General features: G+C 40.6%; 1 protein-coding gene across 17 annotated transcripts in view; it reads left to right on the top strand.

Moving 5' to 3' along the window:
• The window catches only part of PTPRM (protein tyrosine phosphatase receptor type M), a 699,958-nt gene extending 681,653 nt beyond the window's left edge, over nt 1–18,305 (top strand). For all 17 annotated transcript variants that reach the window (XM_043539842.1, XM_043539843.1, XM_043539845.1 and 14 more), the window contains 5 exons: nt 1,372–1,503; nt 6,138–6,263; nt 8,601–8,764; nt 10,767–10,902; nt 17,528–18,305. In XM_043539842.1, the coding sequence (XP_043395777.1) occupies nt 1,372–1,503; nt 6,138–6,263; nt 8,601–8,764; nt 10,767–10,902; nt 17,528–17,581 (612 nt within the window). In that variant the 3' untranslated portion in view covers nt 17,582–18,305. The remainder of the gene's footprint in view (nt 1–1,371; nt 1,504–6,137; nt 6,264–8,600; nt 8,765–10,766; nt 10,903–17,527) is intronic.
• Nucleotides 18,306–25,569: the final 7,264 nt, after the last annotated feature.

Genomic DNA, 25,569 nt, shown 5'->3' on the forward strand with positions numbered 1-25,569 from the left:
AGGCAAGTCAGCACCCTCTCATGATTCTTGAAGGCAGCTGATTGATCTAATAGTTACAGCATGGATATCTAGTGATTATCGAGTGCTAAGAAGAGATTACTGACCAAAGGAAAGAAGAAGGGCACATCTGGCACCATATTCAAGTCTGTAACCAGAATGAAAAGCTAGATTCTGTGAGAGTCCTCTTGCCCCATTAACCTTCTCAAAAAGAAAAGGAGTACTTGTGGCACCTTAGAGACTAACAAATTTATTTGAGCATAAGCTTTTATGGGCTACAGCCCACTTCATCGGATGCACAGAATGGAACATACAGTAAGAAGATTGAGAGAGAGAGAGAACATGAAAAGGTGGAAGTAGCCATACCAACTGTAAGAGGCTAATTAATTAAGATACGCTATTATCACCGGGAGGAAAAAACTTTTGTAGGGATAATCAAGATGGCCCATTTAGACAGTTGACAAGAAGGTGTGAGGATACTTAACATGGGGAAATAGATTCAGTATGTGTATGGCTGGGTCAAATAAATGTGTTAGTCTCTAAGGTGCCACAAGTACTCCTGTTCTTTTTGCGGATACAGACTAACACGGCTGCTACTCTGAAACCTGTCATTAACTGTCTCAGTTACCCAAGCAAAAAGGGAAGATTCAAATAGCTACCCAGATTGCCAGTGTTTAGACATAGTTTCCTGAGCACAGGGTGCATACAAGCTTCCTTCAAAGCAGACATGCCCTTCTTAATGGAGATATTGACAATCCTCGACCGATAACAGACTAAGTACTTCCATTATGGCCTTCAGCAGCAAAGAAGCATCTGGTTCTAAATCATGGGTTGTGGATGAAAGTTCACCCAGTGCCTCCAGTCAGTCACATGGGCCAGAGTTTAAAGAGAGAATGAACCTTGTTTTTCCCCCTAAAGATATTGCTTTGCTGCCAGTTAGACTAGGATTTGAGCAATATTTCTTGGAACAATAACTGGGTATCACCTTACACAGGAATCATTCACATTAACAATCAAGTACAGTCAACGTAGATTCATCTGTCTGTCAACAACTCAGAACAAATCTACCTCTCAAGATTTTATGGGTGGTAGATTGGAAGCAAGAATCTCTTTTTTTCCCCTTCTGTATGCCCATGTCATAATTTTTTTTAAAAATATGATCTGTTAAAGCCATATTGTCTCCAGATGTAAAATTACAGTTTATTAGATTACAAGCAAACATCTCAGGGAAGATCTGAAAACACTGTGTGAGTAATCTTCAAAATAACAATAATACTTATTTTCCTAGGGTTTGGGGCCATTACTGACATTTTGCTGGATGGATTTCTTCTCTTATCACTTTTAATTTTATCTTCTGTTGCTATTGTTTTGCAGAGCTATAAGCAACCCTCAGCTTTTATAGTTACCCAGCATCCTTTACCAAATACTGTCAAAGATTTCTGGAGGCTGGTCCTAGACTATCATTGCACATCAATCGTTATGCTGAATGATGTGGATCCAGCACAAGTAAGTCCTAGAAACTGCTCCAATCAATGTACTTTACAGAGTAATGCTTGTGTTTAGGTAGTACATGTGTGCTTCAGAACAGTGTTAGGACGTAATTAGGTTTATAAAACAGCATTCACAAACACTAGAAAATTGATTCATAGCTCATGGATAGGCAAAGGGAGGGAGGGAGGAAAGAATGAGGCCATCATAAGTTTGTCCACCATTATGTAAATACACACACACACACCCCTAACTCCTTGGGAATTGGTAATAGGATGTGGAACCTTTCAGTTCTAGGACTTGGCTCAAAGTTTAAAACAAGTTCATAGTGGCCAAAAGTTAACAGAAATTCACAGCTTTCCCGTGTTGCTTGCCTGAAATGAGTCTGTGGTCTTGGTCTACCTACTAGTGGACAGTCATTCTCATCACAAAAATCAGCATCACATTTGGCACAAATTGGATCTGTAAGTGGCAGCCTCAGTGGAGAGGACAAGAACTAAACAGGAATGGAGACTGGACTATCTTCTCTCCATAGAGGGGCTCTCTCCAGAACAGAGATGAAGCAAATGTATGGGGCATTTTTAATTAGCTTACAATATAGCTGCTCATTGTTCGTTAGAAAGATATATCTGTTCTTTAAAAAAGTGGAGAACTTGAGCCATTCTGGGCTTCTGATATGGCAATTTCCTTAAGCACTGACTTTACTTTTTAACACCGGCATTAAACAGGAGCAATGCAGTAAACAAGACCCTACTATGTAAATGTTCTAAAATGCTTTTAATATTTGGTTAAAGTAACATCAAAATTAATATGCTGTAGTATGCTGCATGTGATATTTATTCCTGATGTGTTCAAGAATCTCTTTTTTAACAAGTTTAAGTCATACATAGAAAAATGCTCACTTTTATTTCATGTTAACATTAACATTTTGTTTTAAAAAACATAAAAGTTTTCAACCTGGGCTTTCAAAAAAGTGCCTACAAATTCCAAACACTGTCTTAAATACTGAGCTTCTGAATCCCTAACCATTCTTACTTGTCTAGAAATTAAAGACAAAACTTTTATTCATGAGTCTGAGGTTATTTTCAGCGTGAATGAGGAAACACTCTAGAGAGTCAGACTTTTAGTAACTGCTACACAGAGTTTGTGAATTTGTAGGCTGTGTTTTGCATGTATAATAGTGTTTGGCTATTTTAGGCATTTATTGGCCTTACTCACTATTAAAAGCTATTGGGATATATAGTGTGTCAGGTAATACACCTGTCTTTGCAATTCATTAAACTTTTTTCTCAAATGTAAGTGACAAGCTTTTCATTAGGAATAAATCTCAAAACTCAAAAAGCAAAAAGAAGGGAAAAGAGGGCCAGTTTATTGAAAACCAGGCATTGTCATTCAGCGTTATTACTAATTATTGTCAAAATCGTTATTTATGTATTTATTTCTATATAATGTATTTACATATTACTGTAATACACTACATCAGATACTCTGTTAGAACATTAAATAACATAGGTGAGAGGAATCAAGCCTGGTGCACTTCTGATTCTGCTGAAAACCAGCCTGTAGTACAGCCATTGACCCTCACACAGCTAAACGTACCACGGTAGTTTGTCCACTCTGAACATTAAGTCCTCAGGCACCCCGTCCTGGTGTATCATCATTCACAGGGGTGATTGGTGCACTGAGTCAAAACCAGCTACAAGGTCTATAAACATGGTGTTAACTGTCTTTTGTTGCCCTAGTCGTTTTTCAGTAACATTTCACAGAGCATATATAGCATAGATTGTAGATTGGCCAGTACAGAAACCACATTAGTTATCTGTCATTTTTGGTTTAAGGCCCAATTTCAGTCTGTTCAATAGTATGGTCATAAACCCTTTCCCTGACACTGACAGCAGCATTATTCCCCTATAATCTGAGCAAACTAATCACTCTCCCTTTTGGAAAAAAGGGATGATTACAGCCCCTCTTCCAATCCAAAACTGATTGAGGCCCAAGTAGGAGTTGCAGAATTTAGGATCTTGAGTACGCAGATGATATTTTCTTTCTTGAAATGCCTACTGACCAACTACAGCTAATGCTGGAAGATCTACAAAAAATTGCAAAATCTGTGGGACTTAAGATCAATGGTGATAAAACCAAAGCTATTCATGCTTCCTGTAAAATGGAAGTGAATGGCCTGTGTGTAGATGGCAATGACATTGAATGGGTAAATGGTTTCATCTATCTGGGTAGTTGGTTGAGAGCAGGAGGTTCTATAACCAAAGAATTCACATGTCGAATTGATCTTGCATCAGTGGCATTTCAGAATCTTCAAAGGCCTCTGTGTGGCAGGATATCTCTGTGACATCTAAGATACGAGTGTTCACCATGATAGTGACGACAGCCCTGCTATGTGGAGCAGGATCATGGCCATTAAAAATAAAACATAGGAGGGGAAAATAAATAGTTTTAGTGACAAAAGTTACGGCACATTCTTAACATATGTTGAGATGGTTTTGTCACAAATGAAGAGATGTGTAGACGATCCCAGGAAGTTGCAGTCTTACCCCAGTTGAGAACAAGACAGTTGCAGTGGTGGGGTCATGTCCAGCATGCAGAAAAAGGTATGCTTTTATAGAAAGTTTGTAGAGCTGAAGTCGAAGCAAGTAGATATGGGGCCAACCACAAATGAAGTTGGAAGATGCAATTTGGAGAGATTTGAGAAGTCTAAATCTTCCCATACTGACTCTTGTCAAAGGAAGATTGCAAGTAACCATTCAAGATAGTCCATTTTATGAAGGACCATGGCTGCTACATGGTAGCCATGTGGATCTGCTGCAGCTGCTGTATATATATTAGTTTAGGGGGAATTCCATGCCTTCCTGAGAAATCAAACCCTAAACATCTACCCTAAAGAAGTTGATACATCACATACATCCAACCACTCACATTCACAAAAAAACCCTCAAACCAAATGTCCTACATATTTGAAAATCATGGATTCCTACAACTGCTGTGCCAAACATCTTAGCCTTTATATGATTTTTAAGTATTTTTCAAAAAGCCATTGGAACGGTATTACTACATAATGGAAGGACCTACAGTGAGTTGTACAGCATGTTGGAAACCCTACATTAGCTATCTATGTTCATTGTATTTTGTTACTCAATACAAATAAGTGTATTTCATAATGAAAACATGATTAAGATTCAGAGCAGAGTCTAAAAGTAATTTGCTCATCAGTGTGAGCTGTGAATGTAGAGTGTTTTTAAAAAAGAAAATACATTTTCCTAATTGGATTTTTTTGTTTTTAATTTGTTAAATTGAACTGATATGCAAATCAGACTTTGTCCTATTTTTACTCTGTTTTAAATGGCCACATTTTCGTAAAATGCAGTAATTTGTGAGTGGCTCTGTTGAGGGATGAGTGTTATAAAGAAGTGCAAAACAACAGCTGTAGCATGTCTGATTTGTCAGCTCAGCTGTGGATCGCCTGCAGCAGAATGAAGGCCACTGCTACTTTTTTGAATAAAATGAAGTTTTAAAATATGAGATCAATGCTCCTGCAAGCAAGCGTTAGTTTGCTCATTCTCATACTTAATTTTGCTGCGTGCCTGGCCATGAACTGCTATAGGTATCCCTGGTAGGTGAGGTAGTATCTTTTATTGGACCAATTTCTGTTGGTGAAAGAAAATCTTTTGAGCTTATACAGAGCTCTTCTTCGGTAAGCTTGAAAAAGTGTCTCTTTCCCCAACAGAAGTTGGTCCAATAACAGATATCACCTTGTCTCTCTAATGTCCTGGGACCAGGACAGCCACAACAACACTGCAAACCTAAATATCCCAGAAAGTGAACACACTGTATAGAGGGCAATTCTGAGAATCCCCATCAAAGTGTTGAATTAATCTTTAAAGTATTAGGGGTAGAAGACCAAGAGTCAGGTGATTCATTTCAGGATTAAGCCATAAATTTTTTATTGGACACTTAAACTGTTCAAGATACATATTTATATTCTTCTGTGATCTCTAGGTCATATTTTCTACTGTAAAGTGGCATTCACAAATGTAAGACTGACTGGTCACTGAAAATTTCAAGCAGTGCTGATTTTAGCCAGTTCACTGGTCTGGAGCTAAACTGAGCACAGAATTTAGGCACTGGAGTTTTGAGAATAGCTCTACTTTTATAACAGCAATAACACATTCCACTGCGGTTATGAACTGGTATCAACACACTTAGAATACTTTAAGATATCAGGCCTTTGGTCCTCTGTTCACAGCACACCCTAAATGGGATGTCGTTCAACAGCATCCCCACATCCCATCATATCTGAACACTTAATTGATGTTGAGTGTCAGAAATGTGTAACTCCAAACACCAAAGAGTTAAGAATACAGCAATGAGCCATATGAGGTGCAGTTACTTAAGAATTTATTAGGTTAAATTTGTTCTGCAAAAGTAAAGTTGGAATACTGAAAAAACTGGCCCGGAGATTGGGAAACTACAATTTTATAATAATGTGTGTGAGAATTTTAGTAACACTTGAAAAAGAGAGAAAATTAAATGAAATGATCCATATTAAAAGACAAGAAAAATGCATTCTCCAGGGATGTTCCAGGATATCAATGTTCTTATAAATAACTGTGCTTGTCTGTGATTTTGCTCTCCTGTAGTTGTGTCCCCAGTACTGGCCAGAAAATGGGGTACACCGACATGGTCCCATTCAGGTGGAATTTGTATCAGCTGATTTAGAAGAAGACATAATCAGCCGGATATTCCGAATTTATAATGCAGCAAGAGTAAGAACCTTATTCAGTTTCTCTCTTTTTTTTAAACTTAACCATTTCAATTGACAGGGGGGAAATGTTAACTAAGAAATCTTTCCTCCAAATATCCAGTTAGTTTTAATCAGGACTATAAATTAATAAAATAAATGTGTGTATATCTCAGTAAAATTGAAGGTAATGAGCAAACCTTACTGAGGTTATAAAAGTAAAGATTAAACAAAAAGTAAAGGTTAAACATGCAAAAGCACCTCACACTCCGAAGTCTGTTTGAGAACAAGCTTATAGATATATGGTTCATACATAGAATCAGAATAAGGCTATGTATACGTAATCAGCATAAAGACATTTTTCTACCACATGCCTTCGTTATGTTTATTACATTCACATGAAAAAAATACAGCATTAAGATTGTACTGTTAACCAGGAATTGCAGAAGTTAATGTTGTTACAGCAGTTAGCCCACGTTGCATATTTTGTTGTGCATAATTCAGTTTATGTTTTAAAATACATTGTGTTAGTTTATTGAATAAATGTAACAAAAAATAAAAACCAGGGGCTTTATGAGCAACATTACTTTGATGCAAGAATCATGGCCTAAATTTTCAAAAATGAGTTCTGATTTGGGGTACCTTAACTTTGAAGTTCCCGACTTTAAACATCTTAAAGGGATGTAATTGCCAGAAAGCATTGAACACCTAACCCTGAAAAACAGGTTGGGCCCTCAGAACTCGTGCCTCAAGTTGGGCCCCCAGAACTCACTAGGTCATTTTTGAAAATGGAAGCCTTTAACGTCTGCATTTTTTTACACTTGTACTTGAAGAGTTCAGCCTTATCATAATCTGCACTGAATGTCCTGGCGCTTTAAATAGAGAAAAAAGCAAAATGCATCAATACCACTTCTTTGAGAGAGAGACTTGTTTCTTGTAAATACTGTACCAGGATCTCTCTGAAGTGCACAGTCCTTTAAGTGCACCTTTTAATACATGTGCGTTTCAAAGAAGTGAGCACTTTATAAAGATACTAATGTGGTGTGATAATATACTTCACCCATACCACCTGAAGTCAGCAGACATCCACTTAAGCCAGGTTGAGAGAGACATGAAGCAGATCAGGCATCCCATTCCATCCCATCCAGGCAAAGAGGGCCCAGCAAAATGGACTTGGCAACTCCTCCCAAAACTGAGGAGACATTGGAAAGAATGGGCAGCACTCCCTAGTCGGTCAGTGAGGTCATGGATTGCACTGAGGGCCAGTCCTCCCCAGGACAAGCAAAGACAAGTCCTGTGACCTGCTCCCGCAACAAGAGAGGAAAGAGCCAAAGAGGTACCTGGGGCCCTACTTCCCAGTCCAGGGAGCCAGTGAATAAGCCTGCACTCCCCATTCTTTCAGATTTCTAGGGCCTTGAAGTCCCCAGTGATTTTTCATGAGTAAAATCAAAGAACCCATGAAATGTTAATAGGATGTGTGATTTAATAATCGCTGATCAATATTAATCCTATTTTGAGGGGAGGGGCAGTCAAATGGAAAGGACCAGCCAGGAGTGCAATAGGTTCCAAATTTTGACAGAAAGCAGGCAAATCCCATATGAGCCTTGAGTGCAGGGGACTGGACTTGGTGACCTATTGATGTCCCTTCCAGTACTACACTTCTGTGATTCTATGACAATCAAAATTTACTTTGCCTCAGCTCTGCTGTAGTCCCTTCTTTTGTTAATCTGTCACCCTTTCTATTACTACTGTGTAACAGCAATAACAACAACATTGTCATGTAAACATTCTGGGTTTTTGTTCAATGCATTAATTGATATAGTAAAGCCTCTCTTCAGAACTATTTCTCTGGAGAGTTTGAGCACAGCCCAGTTAATAAAGTGCACTTAGATTAGTTTTTAAACATGTTTATTTTTTTCACTCCTGCTTTCCTCAGAATGGCTTGAAAGATTTTGCTCAAACTTTCTTTTTAAAATGAAAGAAACAGGACATTTCTTCCAAAAAGCTGAAAGTTATGAGCATGTGAAAAACCAGAGGTTATAATTGAAATTGTATTGTGCCTTTCACTTTGCTATCAAGTGACTACTATAATATTAAATCATCATTTACTTGACTCTTGCAGCTGTAGCATTGTTCTACTCTAGTCTCTTTGTATATCCTGCTACTTAAAACATCGTGTGCTTAATAACTCTGTTGGAGATTAAAAGCCATAACTCTCAAGGGCAGCTGAAATTACTTTAGTAATTTGTAAGCAGTGATGTCCTTTAACAACTTTGATGAGAATGTTTAAATTGTATGCCATTTGAGTATAGTGTAAATAATGCCTTCGCTTTTTTCTTGCTTATTGTTCGGATCTTTGCAGCCCCAAGATGGGTATCGGATGGTGCAGCAGTTTCAGTTCCTGGGATGGCCCATGTACAGAGATACTCCAGTGTCCAAACGTTCTTTCTTGAAACAAATACGTCAGGTGGAGAAATGGCAGGAAGAATACAATGGAGGAGAAGGACGTACAGTCGTACATTGTTTGTAAGTATTTGAAGGTAGGAAAGCAAGGGGGTAGTATAAATATTTACTGTACTTTGGGTTTTAAAGGATTTGCATGAAGGTAAGAGGCATCCTTGTAATTTATCCCATAATTTGGAACTGAATTACACAGCACCTCATTGAAAAACAGTGGAAGCTCATGAAGGTTTTTCATTTGTGGGAAGTTGGGTTTTCCATTCATGTTCTTTGGGAGAAATCTGAGAGCCTCTTTCCTGAGGGTCATGTATACTTGCATGAGGGCCTCAAGTTTACATGGCTCCATGTGGAGGTACAAGTTCTTAATCTGCCCACTATTGCTCTCTTAGGACTCAGAACCTGCCATGTGCTGTTTTCCCTCAGCTCTCACAGAGGACTGAGTTCTCATTAACTGAGGCTGCAATTCAGGAAACCATTCCTGTTCAATTAAGCATTGGCTTAAGTGCTGCTCTGATTAGTGATGGAATTACACACACCCTTAAGTGCTTTCATAAATTGGGGCCTAAATTAGAAAATAACTTTCTGACCGTTCTGTTTATATTTAATAGAAATTAGTAACTACAGATAAAAACTGCAAGTTTATTACTGTTGCCCACTTACACTGACCTTGCACAAGTCACTCAATCTCTTTGTGCTTTAGTTTCCCCATCTGTAGAATGGGGATAATGATACTGACATCAAAGGAGTATTGTGTGGTTTAACTAATTAATGTTTTGAGATCCTCAGCTGAAAGGCCCTTTTGAAGTGCAAATTACTATTATCCCTATAGTTGCTGATGATATTAAATAGTTATACCACATCACGCACGCGTCACTTCCAGGCAGCAGAGAAAAGAAAAAAGCTCTGACATAATCCTTTTAAATGACTTTAGTTTAATTAACATTCTCAAAGAGTCCCACAATATCAGCCAATGTTTTGGCAGCAGAGAGCATTCTTTTCATACTGCCTGGATGTGACAGATGTGCGATTTCATAGCTTCCTTTGAAAATCAACCATTTGTGAGTGCTGGTTTGAAAGACCCGCTAGCTAACTAGTCTTCACTCTGGTAATTATTAAGGTTTATTATTTCCAATGAAGTGCAGCCTAAAGACTCTGATTGGAATAGCTGTAGAAATAATAGGGTTCTGGAAAGAGATTCTCTTGAAGATTAAAAATAGCTGAAGATAAAGCACTATTAAATACTATATTTGATCATGCCTATGAACATTTATGCCTGGCTTTTAGTCAGCAAGTCAGTGTGGGTTCTCATCTTCTGAAACTATGGATGATGGGGGAACATACAGTTGTAAAAGCACTCATTCCCATGCGGTGAGTGTAATGCCTGTACCTAATGCCACAAGGTACAGGTAAAATGTAGTGGGATATTGCAGCACCACCTAATGGCTATGTTAAGAGTACAGTTATCAATACAAATTATAAGTTGGGCAGGGCTTTTACTGTTACCTGAGAACCTTTGAGTCCAGAAATAAGGCACCATAACCTAGAATAGAAAAACTTGTAACCAGCTCAAAACCAAACTCCAAAATCTGTTTAATGTTTTAGCATTTCTGAGTCTGAGTCTTGTTACACTAAGGTTGCTATATAAGTATAAAGGGGCCTCAAATTGAACAGAAATGTAATTTACCCCACTTTAAGGCTCCTTTGTACTGCCAGAGCAAGGGAACGGAGCCTTAGTGTGAATGAGAATCAGGCTCCTCTGTCTCTATTCTATTTTCCAAATAGTTACTTTGTTCTTCAGATTTATGAATTAATAGAAAAGACTAGTGCAAAATTTAAACACTCTGTTACCCTCAGGCTTCCAAGCTGATGGATTCTGCAGCATACATGTTGGATAATTCAGCCTATTCATTTTAATTAGAAATTGCATCCTTCTTAGACTTCAGAGGCATTAATAGCCATTGGTTCACCAGTATTTGCATTGCACGTCTCGTAGAACATTCAGACACAGTATGAGAACTAGTAACATACAGTCATGAGTAATGGAGCCATTTTATCACTTTTATTGTAGAAACGGAGGTGGCCGCAGTGGGACATTTTGTGCAATCAGCATTGTTTGTGAAATGCTTCGGCACCAGAGGGCAGTTGATGTATTCCATGCTGTGAAGACACTGAGAAATAATAAGCCTAACATGGTGGACCTTCTGGTATGAGCTTTTTTAACTGCACCACTAAATAGAAAATGTTCCCTTTTATCATAAGGTTTGGGGAGATTTCCAAGATTTTCAGTGGGAGCTGTTGAGAAAGCATGCAAGTCGTTTTCAAAGGGGATAATGAAATCATTTCACTTATAAGAGTATTTTTACACTGCTTTCTTCCCAAGGAGACTTTGTCTCTGTTCATTTGAATGTTTGAAATAGTTTAAAACTTTCAACAGAACATCTTTATTAATTTGCCTTTCTGGCAGTGTGATCCATGAGGAGAGCAGTCATCGCACAGCAGAAATAATAATAATGTAAAATGAAATGCCAGATTTTCAAATTATATATTTTATAAATAGCTTAATTGCCTAATATTTATCAAAGCCGTGAATTTCAGTGTGACATCCAGAATATTGCATTTAATTATGGTTGCTCTACCTCATAGAAAGATTAAAGGAGTTCGGAAACAAGGGGCCATGTGCAATTATTTTCTTATAGAGTGTTTTATTGAATCTTTTAGCTGTAGAATTGCAGAAACACTAGTGGCTATGACACAAGAGCTGTAGGACAGCTTAAATCAGCAGGCTGTCATGTTCTGCTTGTAGTTCTGTATTGGGAGAAAGATGTACACTTCCACCCAATTCAATGTGATGGTCTCAGACCTTCAAAACCTCTGTAGAAACAGGATATTGAATTAAGGGGGACAGTGCCACTGTACTTTATGACGGGGTGCCTTAAAAGCAGTGCTTTTAGAGTCTGGCTTTTTGAAAGCAGATTAGCTTCGATGACAGATGTAGTATTTGGGTAATTTCAGGAATCATAACCCAGTATGAGTTAACTGTGTAATCTATGGACAATAGGGGATTGGTTAATTGGGACTGAACTGTGTTCGGGCATCTTTTCTACCCCAAAATCCCAAGGAGGAGGCAGGGAGATCCCACAGAACTGTGACACCCTCCACCCCTGTTCCCTTAGGAGAGATCTCCACTCCCAGTCTGGCCTCACGTGTTGAACACCTTGAGGAATAGTGAATGCTAGTGGGTTGGCCAAGCTACTTAGGGGTGATGTGCTAGGAAGATGGAGGGTTTCTGCCTTCTATGAGGTAGGACCAGGTCCATATTTTTGGTGCAGCAAGTCCCAGTATGCCCTGCCTCTCTTTTGAAGAAACCCCTTCTCCTCAGACCTACCAACGTGTCCCACCTCCACTGCTGTGAATTCCTATCCCTCCCTCAGGCCAGGCATCAGTAAGAGAGAGACATCTAGCTGGGTCCTTAGGTGAACCAGCACCTTGCCAGCAGCATGAGATGAGCAGGGAGTTTGAGGCTGCCACTCTGAGGAGGCAAGCTAGCAATGTAAGACTGTCAGTCATCTGGAGGTGAGGGACCTTCCAGCTTTCGTGATGTTGGGAGCGGGCCATTCATTTGGCTCCTGTCTCAGGACACTCCTAATTTTTTATTTGCTGGATGTAGAGAGAAATGTCCTACTTTTCCATTCAGTCTGTGTAGATGTGGATTTGTACCTGGCATGCCTGCTGTTCTCAGGTCTCTATGAGTTTAAGTCAGAGGTGACTGGTAACTGCTGATCGGGGGAGGGGGGGCACAATTTAAAGGTTCTGGTGGTATGCAGCAGGGTTCAGGGCAGATACTTGAGACAAAAGAGTTTTGATTTCTAGAGCTACTTTTGATGTTCATATTTTATGATACTATGTAATAGCCAATGGAGATTGTGCTAAAAGAGAGCTACACATGAAGAAGCTCTGGATTGCACTGATGTGTTATATCAATTTGAAGAACAGAGATATTTGCAAACCAATCAGCACGCAATAATTATGTCAGGAATCAGTTCTAATTTAACCTTATAAAATTATTTTTCCTCTCCATTTGAATCTGCTTTCTCTTCTGGGTTTACAAGGAGACATTGGCTCTCTTGGGCATCACAAGTACCAGAAATCTCATGCTAAACTGCCTGGTGGCTATGATGTCTCTTCTGGCATCTGACTATTCTGGTATCTGTAGTACCCTAGAATGGTGAATCATAGAATGGGGGATCATTAGCAAACTGGGAAAAACAGATTTAATGGCAGGCAGACAGTGGTTTGAAAAACAATCTGGAAAGTAAATTAAAACAGTTTTCTGTGATCAATCTCCTATGCCCAGCCCAGTTAGCAGGGACATTCAAGTCATGTTTCTGAGCTTGCCTGCAGTTCCATTTTCTCTTTACAGTTCACTTTTAGCTAGAGATGGGCCCATAACTAGGACACAGAATCCAAACCACTCAGAAACATGAGGAAGATCAGATCTAGGTTCCGATTTCAACGTCACAGCTCAGGTTTATTTTTATAATTGGGCCAGTTCAGAACTCCAGATCCCAGCACTCTTGGGAAGTGGCTTTGGTTTGGACCGCTACTGAGCTCCCACCCACCTCCCCATGCCCCACGGCCCCGCTGCCTCTTCCCCAGCCCCCCACGAATTCGCCCACCCCTGCACTTTACTGAGCCCCTCATCCATCTCCCATCACCCTTGCCCCCACTGCCTCCCCCGGGCTCGCCACCCACCTCCCTATCCCCCTGCTGCCTCCCCAGGCTCCCCGCCCATCCCTCATTGCCCCTGGCCCCCACTGTCTGCCATGGACTCCCCACCGTCCCATCCCCTCATTGCTCCTGCTGCCTCCCCCCTTCATTGCCCCAAGCTCCCATCTATAGCCTTGCACACACCCCAGCGGGCTCCACTGTTGAGCCTACTACCAGCCTGATGTCACTTCCCTGCTCCAGGCACCACCTAGTGGAGCTCAGTGGGAGCGCATGATGTCGGTGCCTTTCCCCAGCATGTCCCCCAGGGCTGTGCTCAGCCCAACTCCCACCTTGGCAGAATCATGCCTTGGCAGATCATGTGACCCCGCGTTTCCCCCCCGTGCATCACCTGTGGATAAATTCATGGATCTCAGGTTTCAGAGTAGCAACCGTGTTAGTCTGTATTCTCAAAAGGATAAGGAGTACTTGTGGCACCTTAGAGACTAACAAATTTATTTGAGCATAAGGTCACGAAAGCTTATGCTCAAATAAATTTGTTAGCCTCTAAGGTGCCACAAGTACTCCTTTTCTCTTTTCATGGATCTCAGTGATCTCTGATTCATTTATTTCACAGGAATAAAAATAAAATGGGGTGGAAATATACAGTTGTAGAAAATGCTAGCTATAAATCGCAGTTTGGGATGGGCTTTCAGGAGCAGATGTCTCAGCCAGAGAATGAACCCCCACATTGGGCTCCCCACCTTTTTTATTTTATTTTATTTTTACTGAATAGCAAATATTTTAAATCAAATACGAGCTTTTTTAAAACAAATATGTATAATAATAATAATGCCTACCTCTTCTACAGTGCTTTTCCTCAGTCCATCTCAGAGCGCTTTAGAAAGGTCAGCTTCATTAGCTCCATTTTACACATGAGGAAACTGAGGCACAGAGTGGTGAAGGTGCTCAAGGTGACCCAGCAGAGCCAGTAATAGATCCCCAGTCTCCTGAGGCCCAGTCCAGTTCTCTACAGGAGCATATAGTTTAATAAATGGCAACAATTCAAATGAGTTGGTTTGAAAATGTGCATGAGGACCAGCATTGTGTAGTGGTGGAAAGCAGCGACTTAGTGTCAGGAGATCTGGGTTCTCTTCCTGATGTGGCCACTGACTATTTGCTTTGTGACTTTTAAGGAGTGAAAAGTTATTTTCCTCAGTTTCCCCATCTGTAAAATAAGGATATTAACACTTACCCACCTTTTTAAAGTTATTGCCATTCTTCAAAGAATATCAAATCTATAAATGCACGGGATTGTTAGTGCTACAGTGTTTCATGAGAGGAGTTCCAGGATTGCTGAGTAAATATTGTTACACATTTTCTCACTAGATTAAGGATATTCTTTGTGGTGCAGATTTACAGGTTCATCTCCTAATTTCATTGAACCCTTCCAAGTACAAAAATCTAAGTGACACATTCATCTAAAAAACAGAAAATTCATGAAATTCTATAGTCATAATATACAAGTAACATTTAGCACTAGGGTATCTTTACTGAAGCATGTCAACGAGTTTCATAATAAACATTACTGGGTCTACCAATATGTGCTCCATATAAATATTCCTCTCTGAAGCTAGGTAACATAAAAAGGTTTTTAATATTTAGCATCAAACAAATAGTAAAATGTGCAAAGGACACACAGCAGTGAGCATGGGGGAACAATAATGTCTATTCTATAAGGCAGTTATCTAGGGCTTGCATTTACTGGAAATGTCAGTTATTCTGCTAAATCAGTAAATCACTATGAAATGAGCTTGGAAGAAATGAGAATGGCTGGCTGGTTGATCATTGTCCCAATGTGTGTTCCATAATGATAACATGACTGTGATTTAGTCACCTATACATATACAATAAAAATAGTAAAGATATAATTTACCCCATATTTCTGGGTTTTTTTCCTCGTTCAGAAGAGATCCAAATACACCACCGTTTATGTGACCCTACAGGATCTTAAAACCTTCAGTACGCGCGCTCACAACCGTGGCGGTTTAAGTCCAAACAACTTTGTTCCTTAACTTTTAAAGTGGCAGCTGCAAAATGAAGGCTGCAGGAAAATGCATCTCTTTGTTTTAACAATTGCTGTTGGCTTTTTTTCTTCTTCTGATTCAAAAGTAGCTATTGAAATCATTCAGGTACGTGCTGAATAATAAACATGTGACTTGAGTGGACAATAGACAGAAATCCCTTCAAATGTTTGCTTCAGGCAAAAGAAGAATATTGCTGAAGTATAATCATATCCTACCTACTTATAGTGTTCAGCATAAAGGTAAAGGCTGAGTGCTGTCAGCCAGCTAGCTATGTCATTATTACTACACGTGAACTGTCACGTTTTATAACTTAATTAAAGTGCTTATGATAGAGGCAGTGCTTACTCCATTGATAGAAAATGATAATCTAGTTGGCGGTACATTGAAACTTAATTTTTGGAAATCAGAACAGCTAACACTTAGATTTAATGGAATAACAGCCATGTTCTCGTCAGCTTTTTGTTACATTTAAATGTTTATCATTTTATAAAATAAAGTCACTGATAAGCAGAAACATAAAAAGAAGTGGACACAAAACACAGAACCCTCAGAGTTACCTGCCACGCCTTGTACAACTGCTCAGAAGACTAGATTGTGCCTTGCCCATATGTGGATGAGCAGCAAGCAGGGAGGTATAAGAGCCAGGCCTTTGCAGTCCCTCTGTGCCCCTGGAGGTGCAAAAGGGAAGTGCAAAGTGGTCCTGTCTCTTCCTCCACCTCTGTGACATGCACACACCATTTGCTCACCAGGGCAGGGGCGGCAGGTTTGTATAATTTTTGGTGGTGCCCAGAACGGGTCCAAGTCCCCCCCCCCACGCGCACACACACCTGCCTAAGGCTCTGGGAGGGAATTTGGGTGCATAGTGCAGGCCCTGGGCTGGGGCAGGGGTTTGGGGTGCGGGAGAGGGTGAGGGGTGCAGCGCTTACCTCGGGTGGCTCCCGAAAGCTACCCACAAACCCCTCTGGCAGCAGCTTCTGCGGGGGGGCAGGGGGATTTCACGCACTGCTGCCCGCAGACACCGCCCCCACAGTTCCCAGCCAATGGGACCTGCAAAGTCAGCGCTCAGAATGGAGACACTCCCCCTTTCCCGGGGCCGTAGGGCCATTCCAGCCACTTCCAGGAGCGGCCCAGAGTGAGGCCAGGCAGGAAGCCGCCTTAACCCCACTGCACTGCCAGTGGTGGCGACGGCAGCCGGGGCCCCCCCGGCCTTTTTAAATTGCCCAGGGGCGGAAGGCGGGGGCGGGAGACTCTCTGGGGGAGGCACGTGGAGGGGGGAGGCGGGGCCAGGGAAGAGACCTGACCCTGAACATTGGTGGAGCTGGGCCCCCAGGCCCTGCATATTCCTGGAGCATGGGCACCACGGGCCCACATAACTAGCCGCTCCTGCACCAGGGTGCTTCTTCAGGGATTGTGCTGGGTTGCTCCCCTAGTTCCAGACGGCCCCACTTCAGTATAAACACAGGCATGTGTGCAAAGACAGTTTGGTAGCTGAAAATACCCCTTATGTGACAGTAAAACTCAATACCTGATGTATGTGCTCTAGTGTGAGAGGAAAAATAACTGGAGCGTGGGCTTGTGGGGATTTTGAATTAGGTGTAGAGGAGGAGTAATAAAGAAACTGAGTGAGTTCATAGACAAAAATAAAATGAAATTTATGAACTGGAAAATAGTAGTAACCAGGCCTATTTTAACATCAATGTTACGGCAAAGGAATTCCAATATCTACTGGGTATGAGTTTTTTGACCTGTTACGAAAGATTTACAAGTCAGTTTGTTTACTGGTTTCCAAATGTCCCATTATAGACATGTTTGCATAGCTAAATACAGTATTGTTATTGTATGATCAACAATGTCCGTTACTGTATGTACTGTTGAATTATTAGTGTGATGCTTTTCTTATCTAAATACAAATTGCTTTTGCAAACTCATTCACACTGACTGATAGTAAATAATTTTAATAGAACAGAAATACTGAAGTCCTTAATTAAATTTCTTCTGTGAATAACTTGGTGGGGGGTTGTTTCTGTTGATTTTTCAGGATCAGTACAAATTCTGCTATGAAGTGGCTTTGGAATACTTGAATTCTGGCTGATTGCACAAACAGCAGTGATAAAGCTCCTCTCACCGCCACAAACAAAGCAAGTTGTTTCATGATATTTGTGTATATGAGATGAAGACTTCTCAGTGTTATGCTTCTATTGCTCTGTATAATTCGCTCTTTTTAAGAGCTGGAGAAAGTGTTTATAAAAACTGCTTGCACTGCCCAATTTCCACTGTAATGCCGCTGCTTGACACACATACAAACACACACACACAAACACATGGTGGTTGTTGGATGCTGCATTTATGCAAAACCATCAATTTGATAGAGCAGCATAGTCATCTGGTAAATTAAAGAGCACAATTATATTCTGATGAAGGAATTTGTATTTTTCTGTTATATTTTGTTGCCTGTGATCCTCTGTTATTGTCACAGCCTAGTGTACATTTCTGTTTTGTGGAGAATGCTGTCTAACATTCTGATAATATATGATTTTAGTTATATTTGTATTCTAACACATGCATAATAAATGAAGCATATGTAGCTTATTTGAACTAATGGATACACATGTAACAAACCACATTAACTTTGTTGAGTTGCAGTTTCTGTCCAGTTTGTATCATTTCAGAGGCAGTCTTGATAGAAATACAGTTAGAAAATGCAAAATACAGGATGCTCAGATTAATATATCCAAAGCTTTTTTCATTTGTCTATATTGTAAATATTTTTTGATTTCATCAAATTATTTATTCATTAAAAGAAAATTTTTTGTGAAGCACGGTGAGTGACAATCATTTTTATTAAGCCCTGGAAATGCTTACTGTATGATATTGTAAACATTTGTTTACCTTCTATGGATTCTCAGCTCAATAAATAATTACATACATGATAAAATCTCGTTTAATTTATAGTATTTCATGGCATGTAATTGCCTTGTGTTGAACCCCATAAAAACCCCATCAAAAGTGCTGAGCCATCTCTAAAGGTAATTTGGCACATCAAGAAGCAGTAACAGCAGTCAAGCCAGTGACTCTTATGCCCTATCCAAAATAAATAAAAATAAAAATATTTTTACAAGGCAAGTGCACACATTAGAGATCTGGAAACTGGCTCACTTCATAAGAGGAAGGAGGGTACTTGTGGTTCAGTTCTGAGGCCTGCCACAAGCTTCTTATGTGACCATGGTCAGTCACGTAATTGCTCTGTACCTCAGTTTCCCCATCTATAAACTGGAGACGATAATACATCCCTACCTGGCCACAATGAGTGTTGTGAGACTAAATTAATTCATGTTGTTGAAGTGCTGTCATATTATGATTATGGTTAAATAAATAAATAGAGCTTCCCTGTTAATTGGGGCACTGCCTGATCTGCCCCCTGACAGCTTTTTGTAATTACAAGTCATTACTTTCATCGCGGGGGCTATGGCTGGTTCCTCTGCGTCCCAGCTACCCACCAGTGTTTTCAGAGGGATGCGCTGTAGGGAGCTGCTGTGCATACATGGATGACAACCACACATTAAGTGCAGCAGAGAGCCAGCAAGAGGGGCTAATTCAAGATGGAAAAGGTTCCACAGTTTACTGCACCACACGTGAATCGTGAGTCTTTCCCTTCCTCATCAGGGTAAAACAGACATTCCAGGGTAACTTACTGATTTATACTGAAGTCTTCCAAAAACCTAAGCTAAGCAACAACTCTGTAGGAATCATGATAAAGGAAACTGGCTGGCTGCCTTCAAGTGGCAACATTTCAGTCCTTAGAACAGTGGTCCCTGCTAATGAGCTAGCCGTCCTCAGGGCCCCTGTGTCTGTGAAACAACATTTATTTTGCATCTTGTGATTCTAAGAGATCCAGATTGGACAGAATGAACCACAGGTGGTGAACACCCAGATCAAAGCCAGGGCAAAATTCAGGTCTGGAGGCTGCATGGGTGGCCCTTCTCCCCAGCTGGAAATCATAAAATCTAAAATGAAATCTCATAAAAATCCAATAGCAGCCAACACAACCTCCCTAAAGAAAATTTTTACCAAATATATGGTGGCACCAGAGAAACAGTGTTCGAAAAACACACTAGCATCGTGAAGGATGATACCCAGGGCCTTACCAGGGAGATATCTCTACTCTGACAGCTCTGCGGCTATTGAAGAGTTGTATGACAAAATGGAGCATCTGATGTACTACAGTTTAAGCTACATACTATAGCTTGTGTGTATATTCATGTAGCTATTATAATCTGCCATGAAACAATAACTTCATGGGCATAATCCTATACAAATAATGTATTGATGTTGTATATGCACTTTTTGCATGCCAGCTCATTTTACCAGATGTGCAGGCCAAGATAATACACACACCAAGGACATATGATTATAACAGTTGTGAGGGGATAGTTTTGTTTCCGTGGTCCATTCATCCTAAGGTACATGTGTATATCCAGTTTTTATTGGAAGTTCAAGAGAAATGTAAGTAAGAAAATGAGTGTGCTTAAAGGATCATAAAAGGACAAAGGTGGTAATGAACATTGGTCACAAATAAGAATCGCCAAGAAGCTGGAGGGAGTGGGTGGGAGGAGAGTTATACAATTCTAACTCCAATACAATTACAGGATTTGTACATAATAGTGCTAGTTTGGGGAGCTGATTTCTCCTAGGATGTAAAAGATATATAAACAGATGGAGAGGTTTAGTAATGTTTTTATCCATATTGCCAGATTTATGGGCTTCCTATGATGTGAGATGGTGGATGATTTTGCTAAGCTTTCTGAAACCGGTGATGATGAGGTGTGGAGATGGGGTTATCAGAGGCCGATAGCTGTTTCTGGTAATTTTTACAGCTACCTAGGCTCCTTTTCAGCAAAAATGGGCAAATCCATAGCATTTTGTTTGATGTGGCACCTATCCAAAATGTAGAAACTGCACAAAATTAAATAACATAAGGTAAATATCCCTAATAGAATTTAAATTCAAATATAAGGATGCCCCTAATATAGCCCACAAAAACATATACCACAATCATCAGGACATCACAGTTCATATATAATGTGCCCATGAAGCTGGCCAAATCCCCCATTTTTGTTTTGATTTCTCTGCCTCTGTTGGGTATGTTTCAGTCAGTATATTTGACAACATTGCTTCTTATTTCATTTTGATGTGTGGTTATTTCCCTCTCTTTAAAATAAACATACCGCTGTATAGGCCCATTTTATTTTCTATTGACAAGTCCTTTAATAAAGTGAAATAAGGATTGAATGCATTTTATTCTTTTCATTGTGACAAGGTTTAATAAGGACAAGTAGAATCTGGTACCCATTCAGCTTCATTATATATTAACTCAAAAGCCTAGTTTTGGAATTATGTAATGTTAAATATCAAACCCAAACCCTAACACTCAGACTTATTCATCCCAAAATATTCATACCAACAGGAATCACTGAAATTTAAGTACAAGGTTCAGTTGAGTCTGGGTTGGTTATTGTTCTCCTCTGAGGATGACTAAATAATAGCGAGAGAGATTTCAGCTCTTATTTGTAACTTTACTTGTGGTTTAACAGCTATATTAGTTCTGTGAGTCAAATGTGATTTAGCTGCTCTGCCTTCCATGAGTAACATCTCATGTAGTATTTTTGGCTGTAGAAAATAGAAAGCTATCGAGGTAGATCACCGGGAGAGGATGGCAGTGTCACTGGATTTTCTTCTGCCTTAAACACAGTTTTACTTTTATAGCTGTTTTTAAGACTATTATATCAGACAGGAGCCTTGTTGAACATAAAAACGCTTTACACATTTTTTTAAAAGCCTGCAATACTCTAATAGAAAGGAATCTGATTGGAGCTTTTGAGGGGTAAATTCCCCAGGTGGGATTTCTGAGAACTACTTAAACGATTACGCTAGAAACAAACCTGTTTTTAAGTAAATAAAAGATATTGGGCCTGATTCTATTCCCATTTACTCAAGTTTTACACTTGTGGAACTCCACTGAATGGAGCTTACTCTTGATTTACACTAATTTGAGAGCAGCATCGGGCCCATTTACTGTAGGTCTGACTTTCACTGGTGCATAGAGTAGATCAGACTTTCTAAAGAAGAGTAACGTCTAGGTTTCACGTGCACAGACTAGTATTGTTGATTTGATACTCGTCAAGGATTTATGAACCATGTAACTTTCGTACAAAGTAGCAGTGAAGAAAATATAAAAGCCAGCAGAGCAAACGGACAGCAGCTGAAAAAGAATGCAGAGTTCATTTGCATTTCTAGATCACTGGTTCTTCAAGACTTGCACTGAGGCCTAGTATTAACACCTCCAACCCCAGCTCTCTTCCACAGTATCTTGATATCTGACTTTGTAAATCTGTCATAAATAGTTATTAGAGTAAAAAACACCGCACTCAGCCCTGCTTTTTCAGAACCTGACAATTGCAAGCAGACTTTTATGTGGGGGAAAATATACCTCCAGTTTGATCATTTGTTTATGAGAAGTCAGTGGATCAGCTTTTTGGTTGTGGGGGTTTTTAAGCACAGAAGCATAAGAACATGAGAATGGCCATACTGGGTCAAAGGTCCATCCAGCCCAGTATCCTATCTACCGACAGTGGCCAATGCCAGGTGCCCTAGAGGGAGTGAACCTAACAGGTAATGATCAAGTGATCTCTCTCCTGCCATCCATCTCCACCCTCTGACAAACAGAGGCTAAGGACACCATTCCTTACCCATCCTGGCTAATTGCCATTAATGGACTTAACCTCCATGAATTTATCCAGTTCTCTTTTAAACCCTGTTATAGTCCTACCCTTCACAACCTCCTCAGGCAAGGAGTTCCACAGGTTGACTGTGCACTGAGTGAAGAAGAACTTTCTTTTATTTGTTTTAAACCTGCTGCCCATTAATTTCATTTGGTGGCCCCTAGTTCTTATATTATGGGAACAAGTAAATAATTTTTCCTTATTCACTTTCTCCACACCACTCATGATTTTCTATACCTCTATCATATCCCCCCTAAGTCTCCCCTTTTCCAAGCTGAAAAGTCCTGACCTCTTTAATCTCTCCTCATATGGGACCCGTTCCAAACCCCTAATCATTTTAGTTGCCCTTTTCTGAACCTTTTCTAATGCCAGTATATCTTTTTTGAGATGAGGGTACGACATCTGTATGCAGTATTCAAGATGTGGGCATACATCTTGATGTAGTATGATTTTTAGCTGTCTGTCACTTGTTAAAGCATTGAAAAGGTTGGATGTCAGTCACTAACAGAGACCCCCTGTTCTCTGTCCTGTCTATGCAGAGTGTAAGTGGAAATTAATATTTCAGGCTTATCCACAGTCTTTTAAAGCAATAGCATTTTGACTCCTGAAATTGTTAATGTCCATTTGTTTAACAGCAGACTGATGACTTCTAATTGTATCTGTAAAATCATACTAGTTCTGCTAATTATTATGCATGTTAAATAGTGCAAAAAGGACACAACTGAGATCAAGCCCTGTTGTGCTAGGCGCTGTACAGGCATATAGTAACAGCCATTTCCTGGCCAAAAGAGCTTACAATCAAAGCCTCCAATCCTGCAACCTGTTATGCATGTGTTCAATTACATGTGAGTAGTCCCATTGAGGCCAGTTTTACTGCTCATATACATAAAGTTAAGCACGTGTGTAACTGATGGGGACCTGAGACACTTTGGCCCCAAGTCAACAAGAATCAGAAGAGTCCAGAACTGAATTCAGCACTGTCATGGTATTACACTCCTCATTACAAGCCATTTGTTACTTTTAATCACACAATTGAAGATCTAATGAAAGGGAACGAGGTTCAGCTAGCAGAAAGCGTTTGAGGCAGGAATCTGTCGTATTCTATGTCTATAAAATATCCAGAACATTTTAGGTGCTATATAAAAATAAAAATTACTACAATTAACAATTGTTTGGCATGGTGGTCCCAGGATTTTAGAGACATAAGGTGGGTGAGGCGATATCTTTTGTTGGACCAGCTGCCACTGGAGAAAGAGATGAGGTTGTGCTGGTTATTTTTAGTGTCCAGCAAAGTTGTCAATTTAAGATTCCACGCTCATTTTTTGAAGGTGGTGTTCAGGTTTCCTGTGAGGATGAGGACTGAGCCATCAGGCTTGGAGTGATCATTTTGTGAAAAGCATTCATCCACCGGTGATATTGTATTTATCATGTCTCTGGGTGAGTTCATTCAAGGGCATAGTGATTGTCTGATTTCACCCACATAGTTGTTACTGGGGCAGTTAGTGCGCTGGGTGAGGTACACCGCATAGTGTGATAGGCGTGTGTAGGACCCCTGGCTCTTGAAAGGTGTGTTCTGGGGCGTATTAATCGCAGTAGCAGTGGAGAGGTGTCTGCAGGTTTTACACCTGTTGTTATGGCAGAGTGTGGTTCCGCTTTGAGTTGGTGGGTCTGTGGGGATCTTTGTTCTGATGACCAGCTTGAAAAGGCTGGGGGGGGGGGGGGGGCTGCTTGAAGACCAGAAGGGGTTTGGAAAAGATTTCTTTCAGGCTGGGATCCCCATTGAGTATGGGTTGTAGTTGTTTGATGATACCCCCATATGGGTTCCAGTGTGGTGTGGTAGGTAACACCTAAAGTGTGTAGTCAGAGGGGAGTATTTTCCGTACTGAAGCAGGTTTTCTCTGGGTATTTAGATTCTGGGGCCCTATGCAGCCCCTTCTCGGTGGGGCGGAGCTGGCTTGGGGGGACGGGGGGAACCACCCCCCCAGCACTCACTGGCGGCGTGGCTGAGGCCAGGTCACTGAACTCCTGCTGCCGGTGACTGCAGGCCCAGCGCGGCTACAGGGCTCGGGAGTGGGGCCAGGTCTGGGCCTGCACTCACCGGCAGCAGGAGTGCAGTGACCCCACCTCAGCCACGCTGCCGGTGAGTGCTGGGCGGGGGGGGAAGGATGGGGCAGGGGTCCGGGGGGCGGGGTCCTGGGGAAGAGCTGGAGAAGGACGCAGCTGTGCAGGGCACCAGGAAATTTGGTGCCCCAAATTTCCTGGTGTCCTACGCAGCTGCGTGCTTTGCGTATGGGTAAGGATGGCCCTGTTTAGATGGCCCATTCCATGATGTGAGCTACTTCCCAGGTGGAGCGTCCTTGTTTGGTGAAGCCAGTTTTAAATGTGTTAAGGTGTATATCCTGGACTTTTGCCTAGGAGCACATTCTGTGGTATCTGAGTGCCTGGCTGTAGACAACAGATTTATTGGTGTGTTTGGGCTGGTTACTGGATCCGTGAAAGTAAGTGTGGTGATCCCTAGATAACAATTTTACATTAAAAAATAAACACTTTGTCCGAACCATGGGAACAGCCATGGATACTAGAATGGCTACCCAATATGCCAACCTCTTCATGATCCAAGCTGAGGAATAATTTCTGGATAAATGAAACCAATGATATACATAGACGATTGTCATAAATATAGGGGGAAGGGTAGCAGCCTTTGTGTATGCAGTAGTATAAAATCCATCCTTGGCAGCTGTACTGGATTCCTTTACCTGTAAGGGGTTAAGCAGTTCAAATAACCTAGTTGGCACCTGACCAGAAGGGCAAATGAGGAAAAAGATACTTTCAAATCTGGCAGGGGAGATTATTTGTTGTTCTCTTTTGTTGTTCCCTCTCCGGACAGAAGGAGAAGCCAAGCAGATACAACATCTCCTGAAAATATACCTGGAATAATCCATCTAAAATAACAGAAATTGTAAGTAGGGCAAGGAAATGCATTAGGTTATCTCTTTTTTTGGCTTGTGAATTTTCCTATGCTATGGAGGTAGTTTCATTTCTGTTTTTACAACTGTGAAGCTGAGCCCATAGGGGAATCCTCATTGTTTTAAATCTTTTTATTATCCTGTAAAGTTACCTTCCATCCTGATTTTGCAGGTATGATTCTTTTACTTTTTTCTTTTAAATAAAATTCTTCTTTTAAGAACCTGATTTATTTCAGTGTCCTAAAGAGAAAGGGTCTGGTCTGTGCTCACATTGCTAAGGCAATTGGTTGGCATATTATTCTCAAGCCTCCCCTGGAAAGGGGGTGAAGAGGCTT

The sequence above is a fragment of the Chelonia mydas genome, chromosome 2 (genome assembly GCF_015237465.2).
Source record: "Chelonia mydas isolate rCheMyd1 chromosome 2, rCheMyd1.pri.v2, whole genome shotgun sequence".
In the NCBI taxonomy this organism is placed as follows: Eukaryota; Metazoa; Chordata; order Testudines; family Cheloniidae; genus Chelonia; species Chelonia mydas.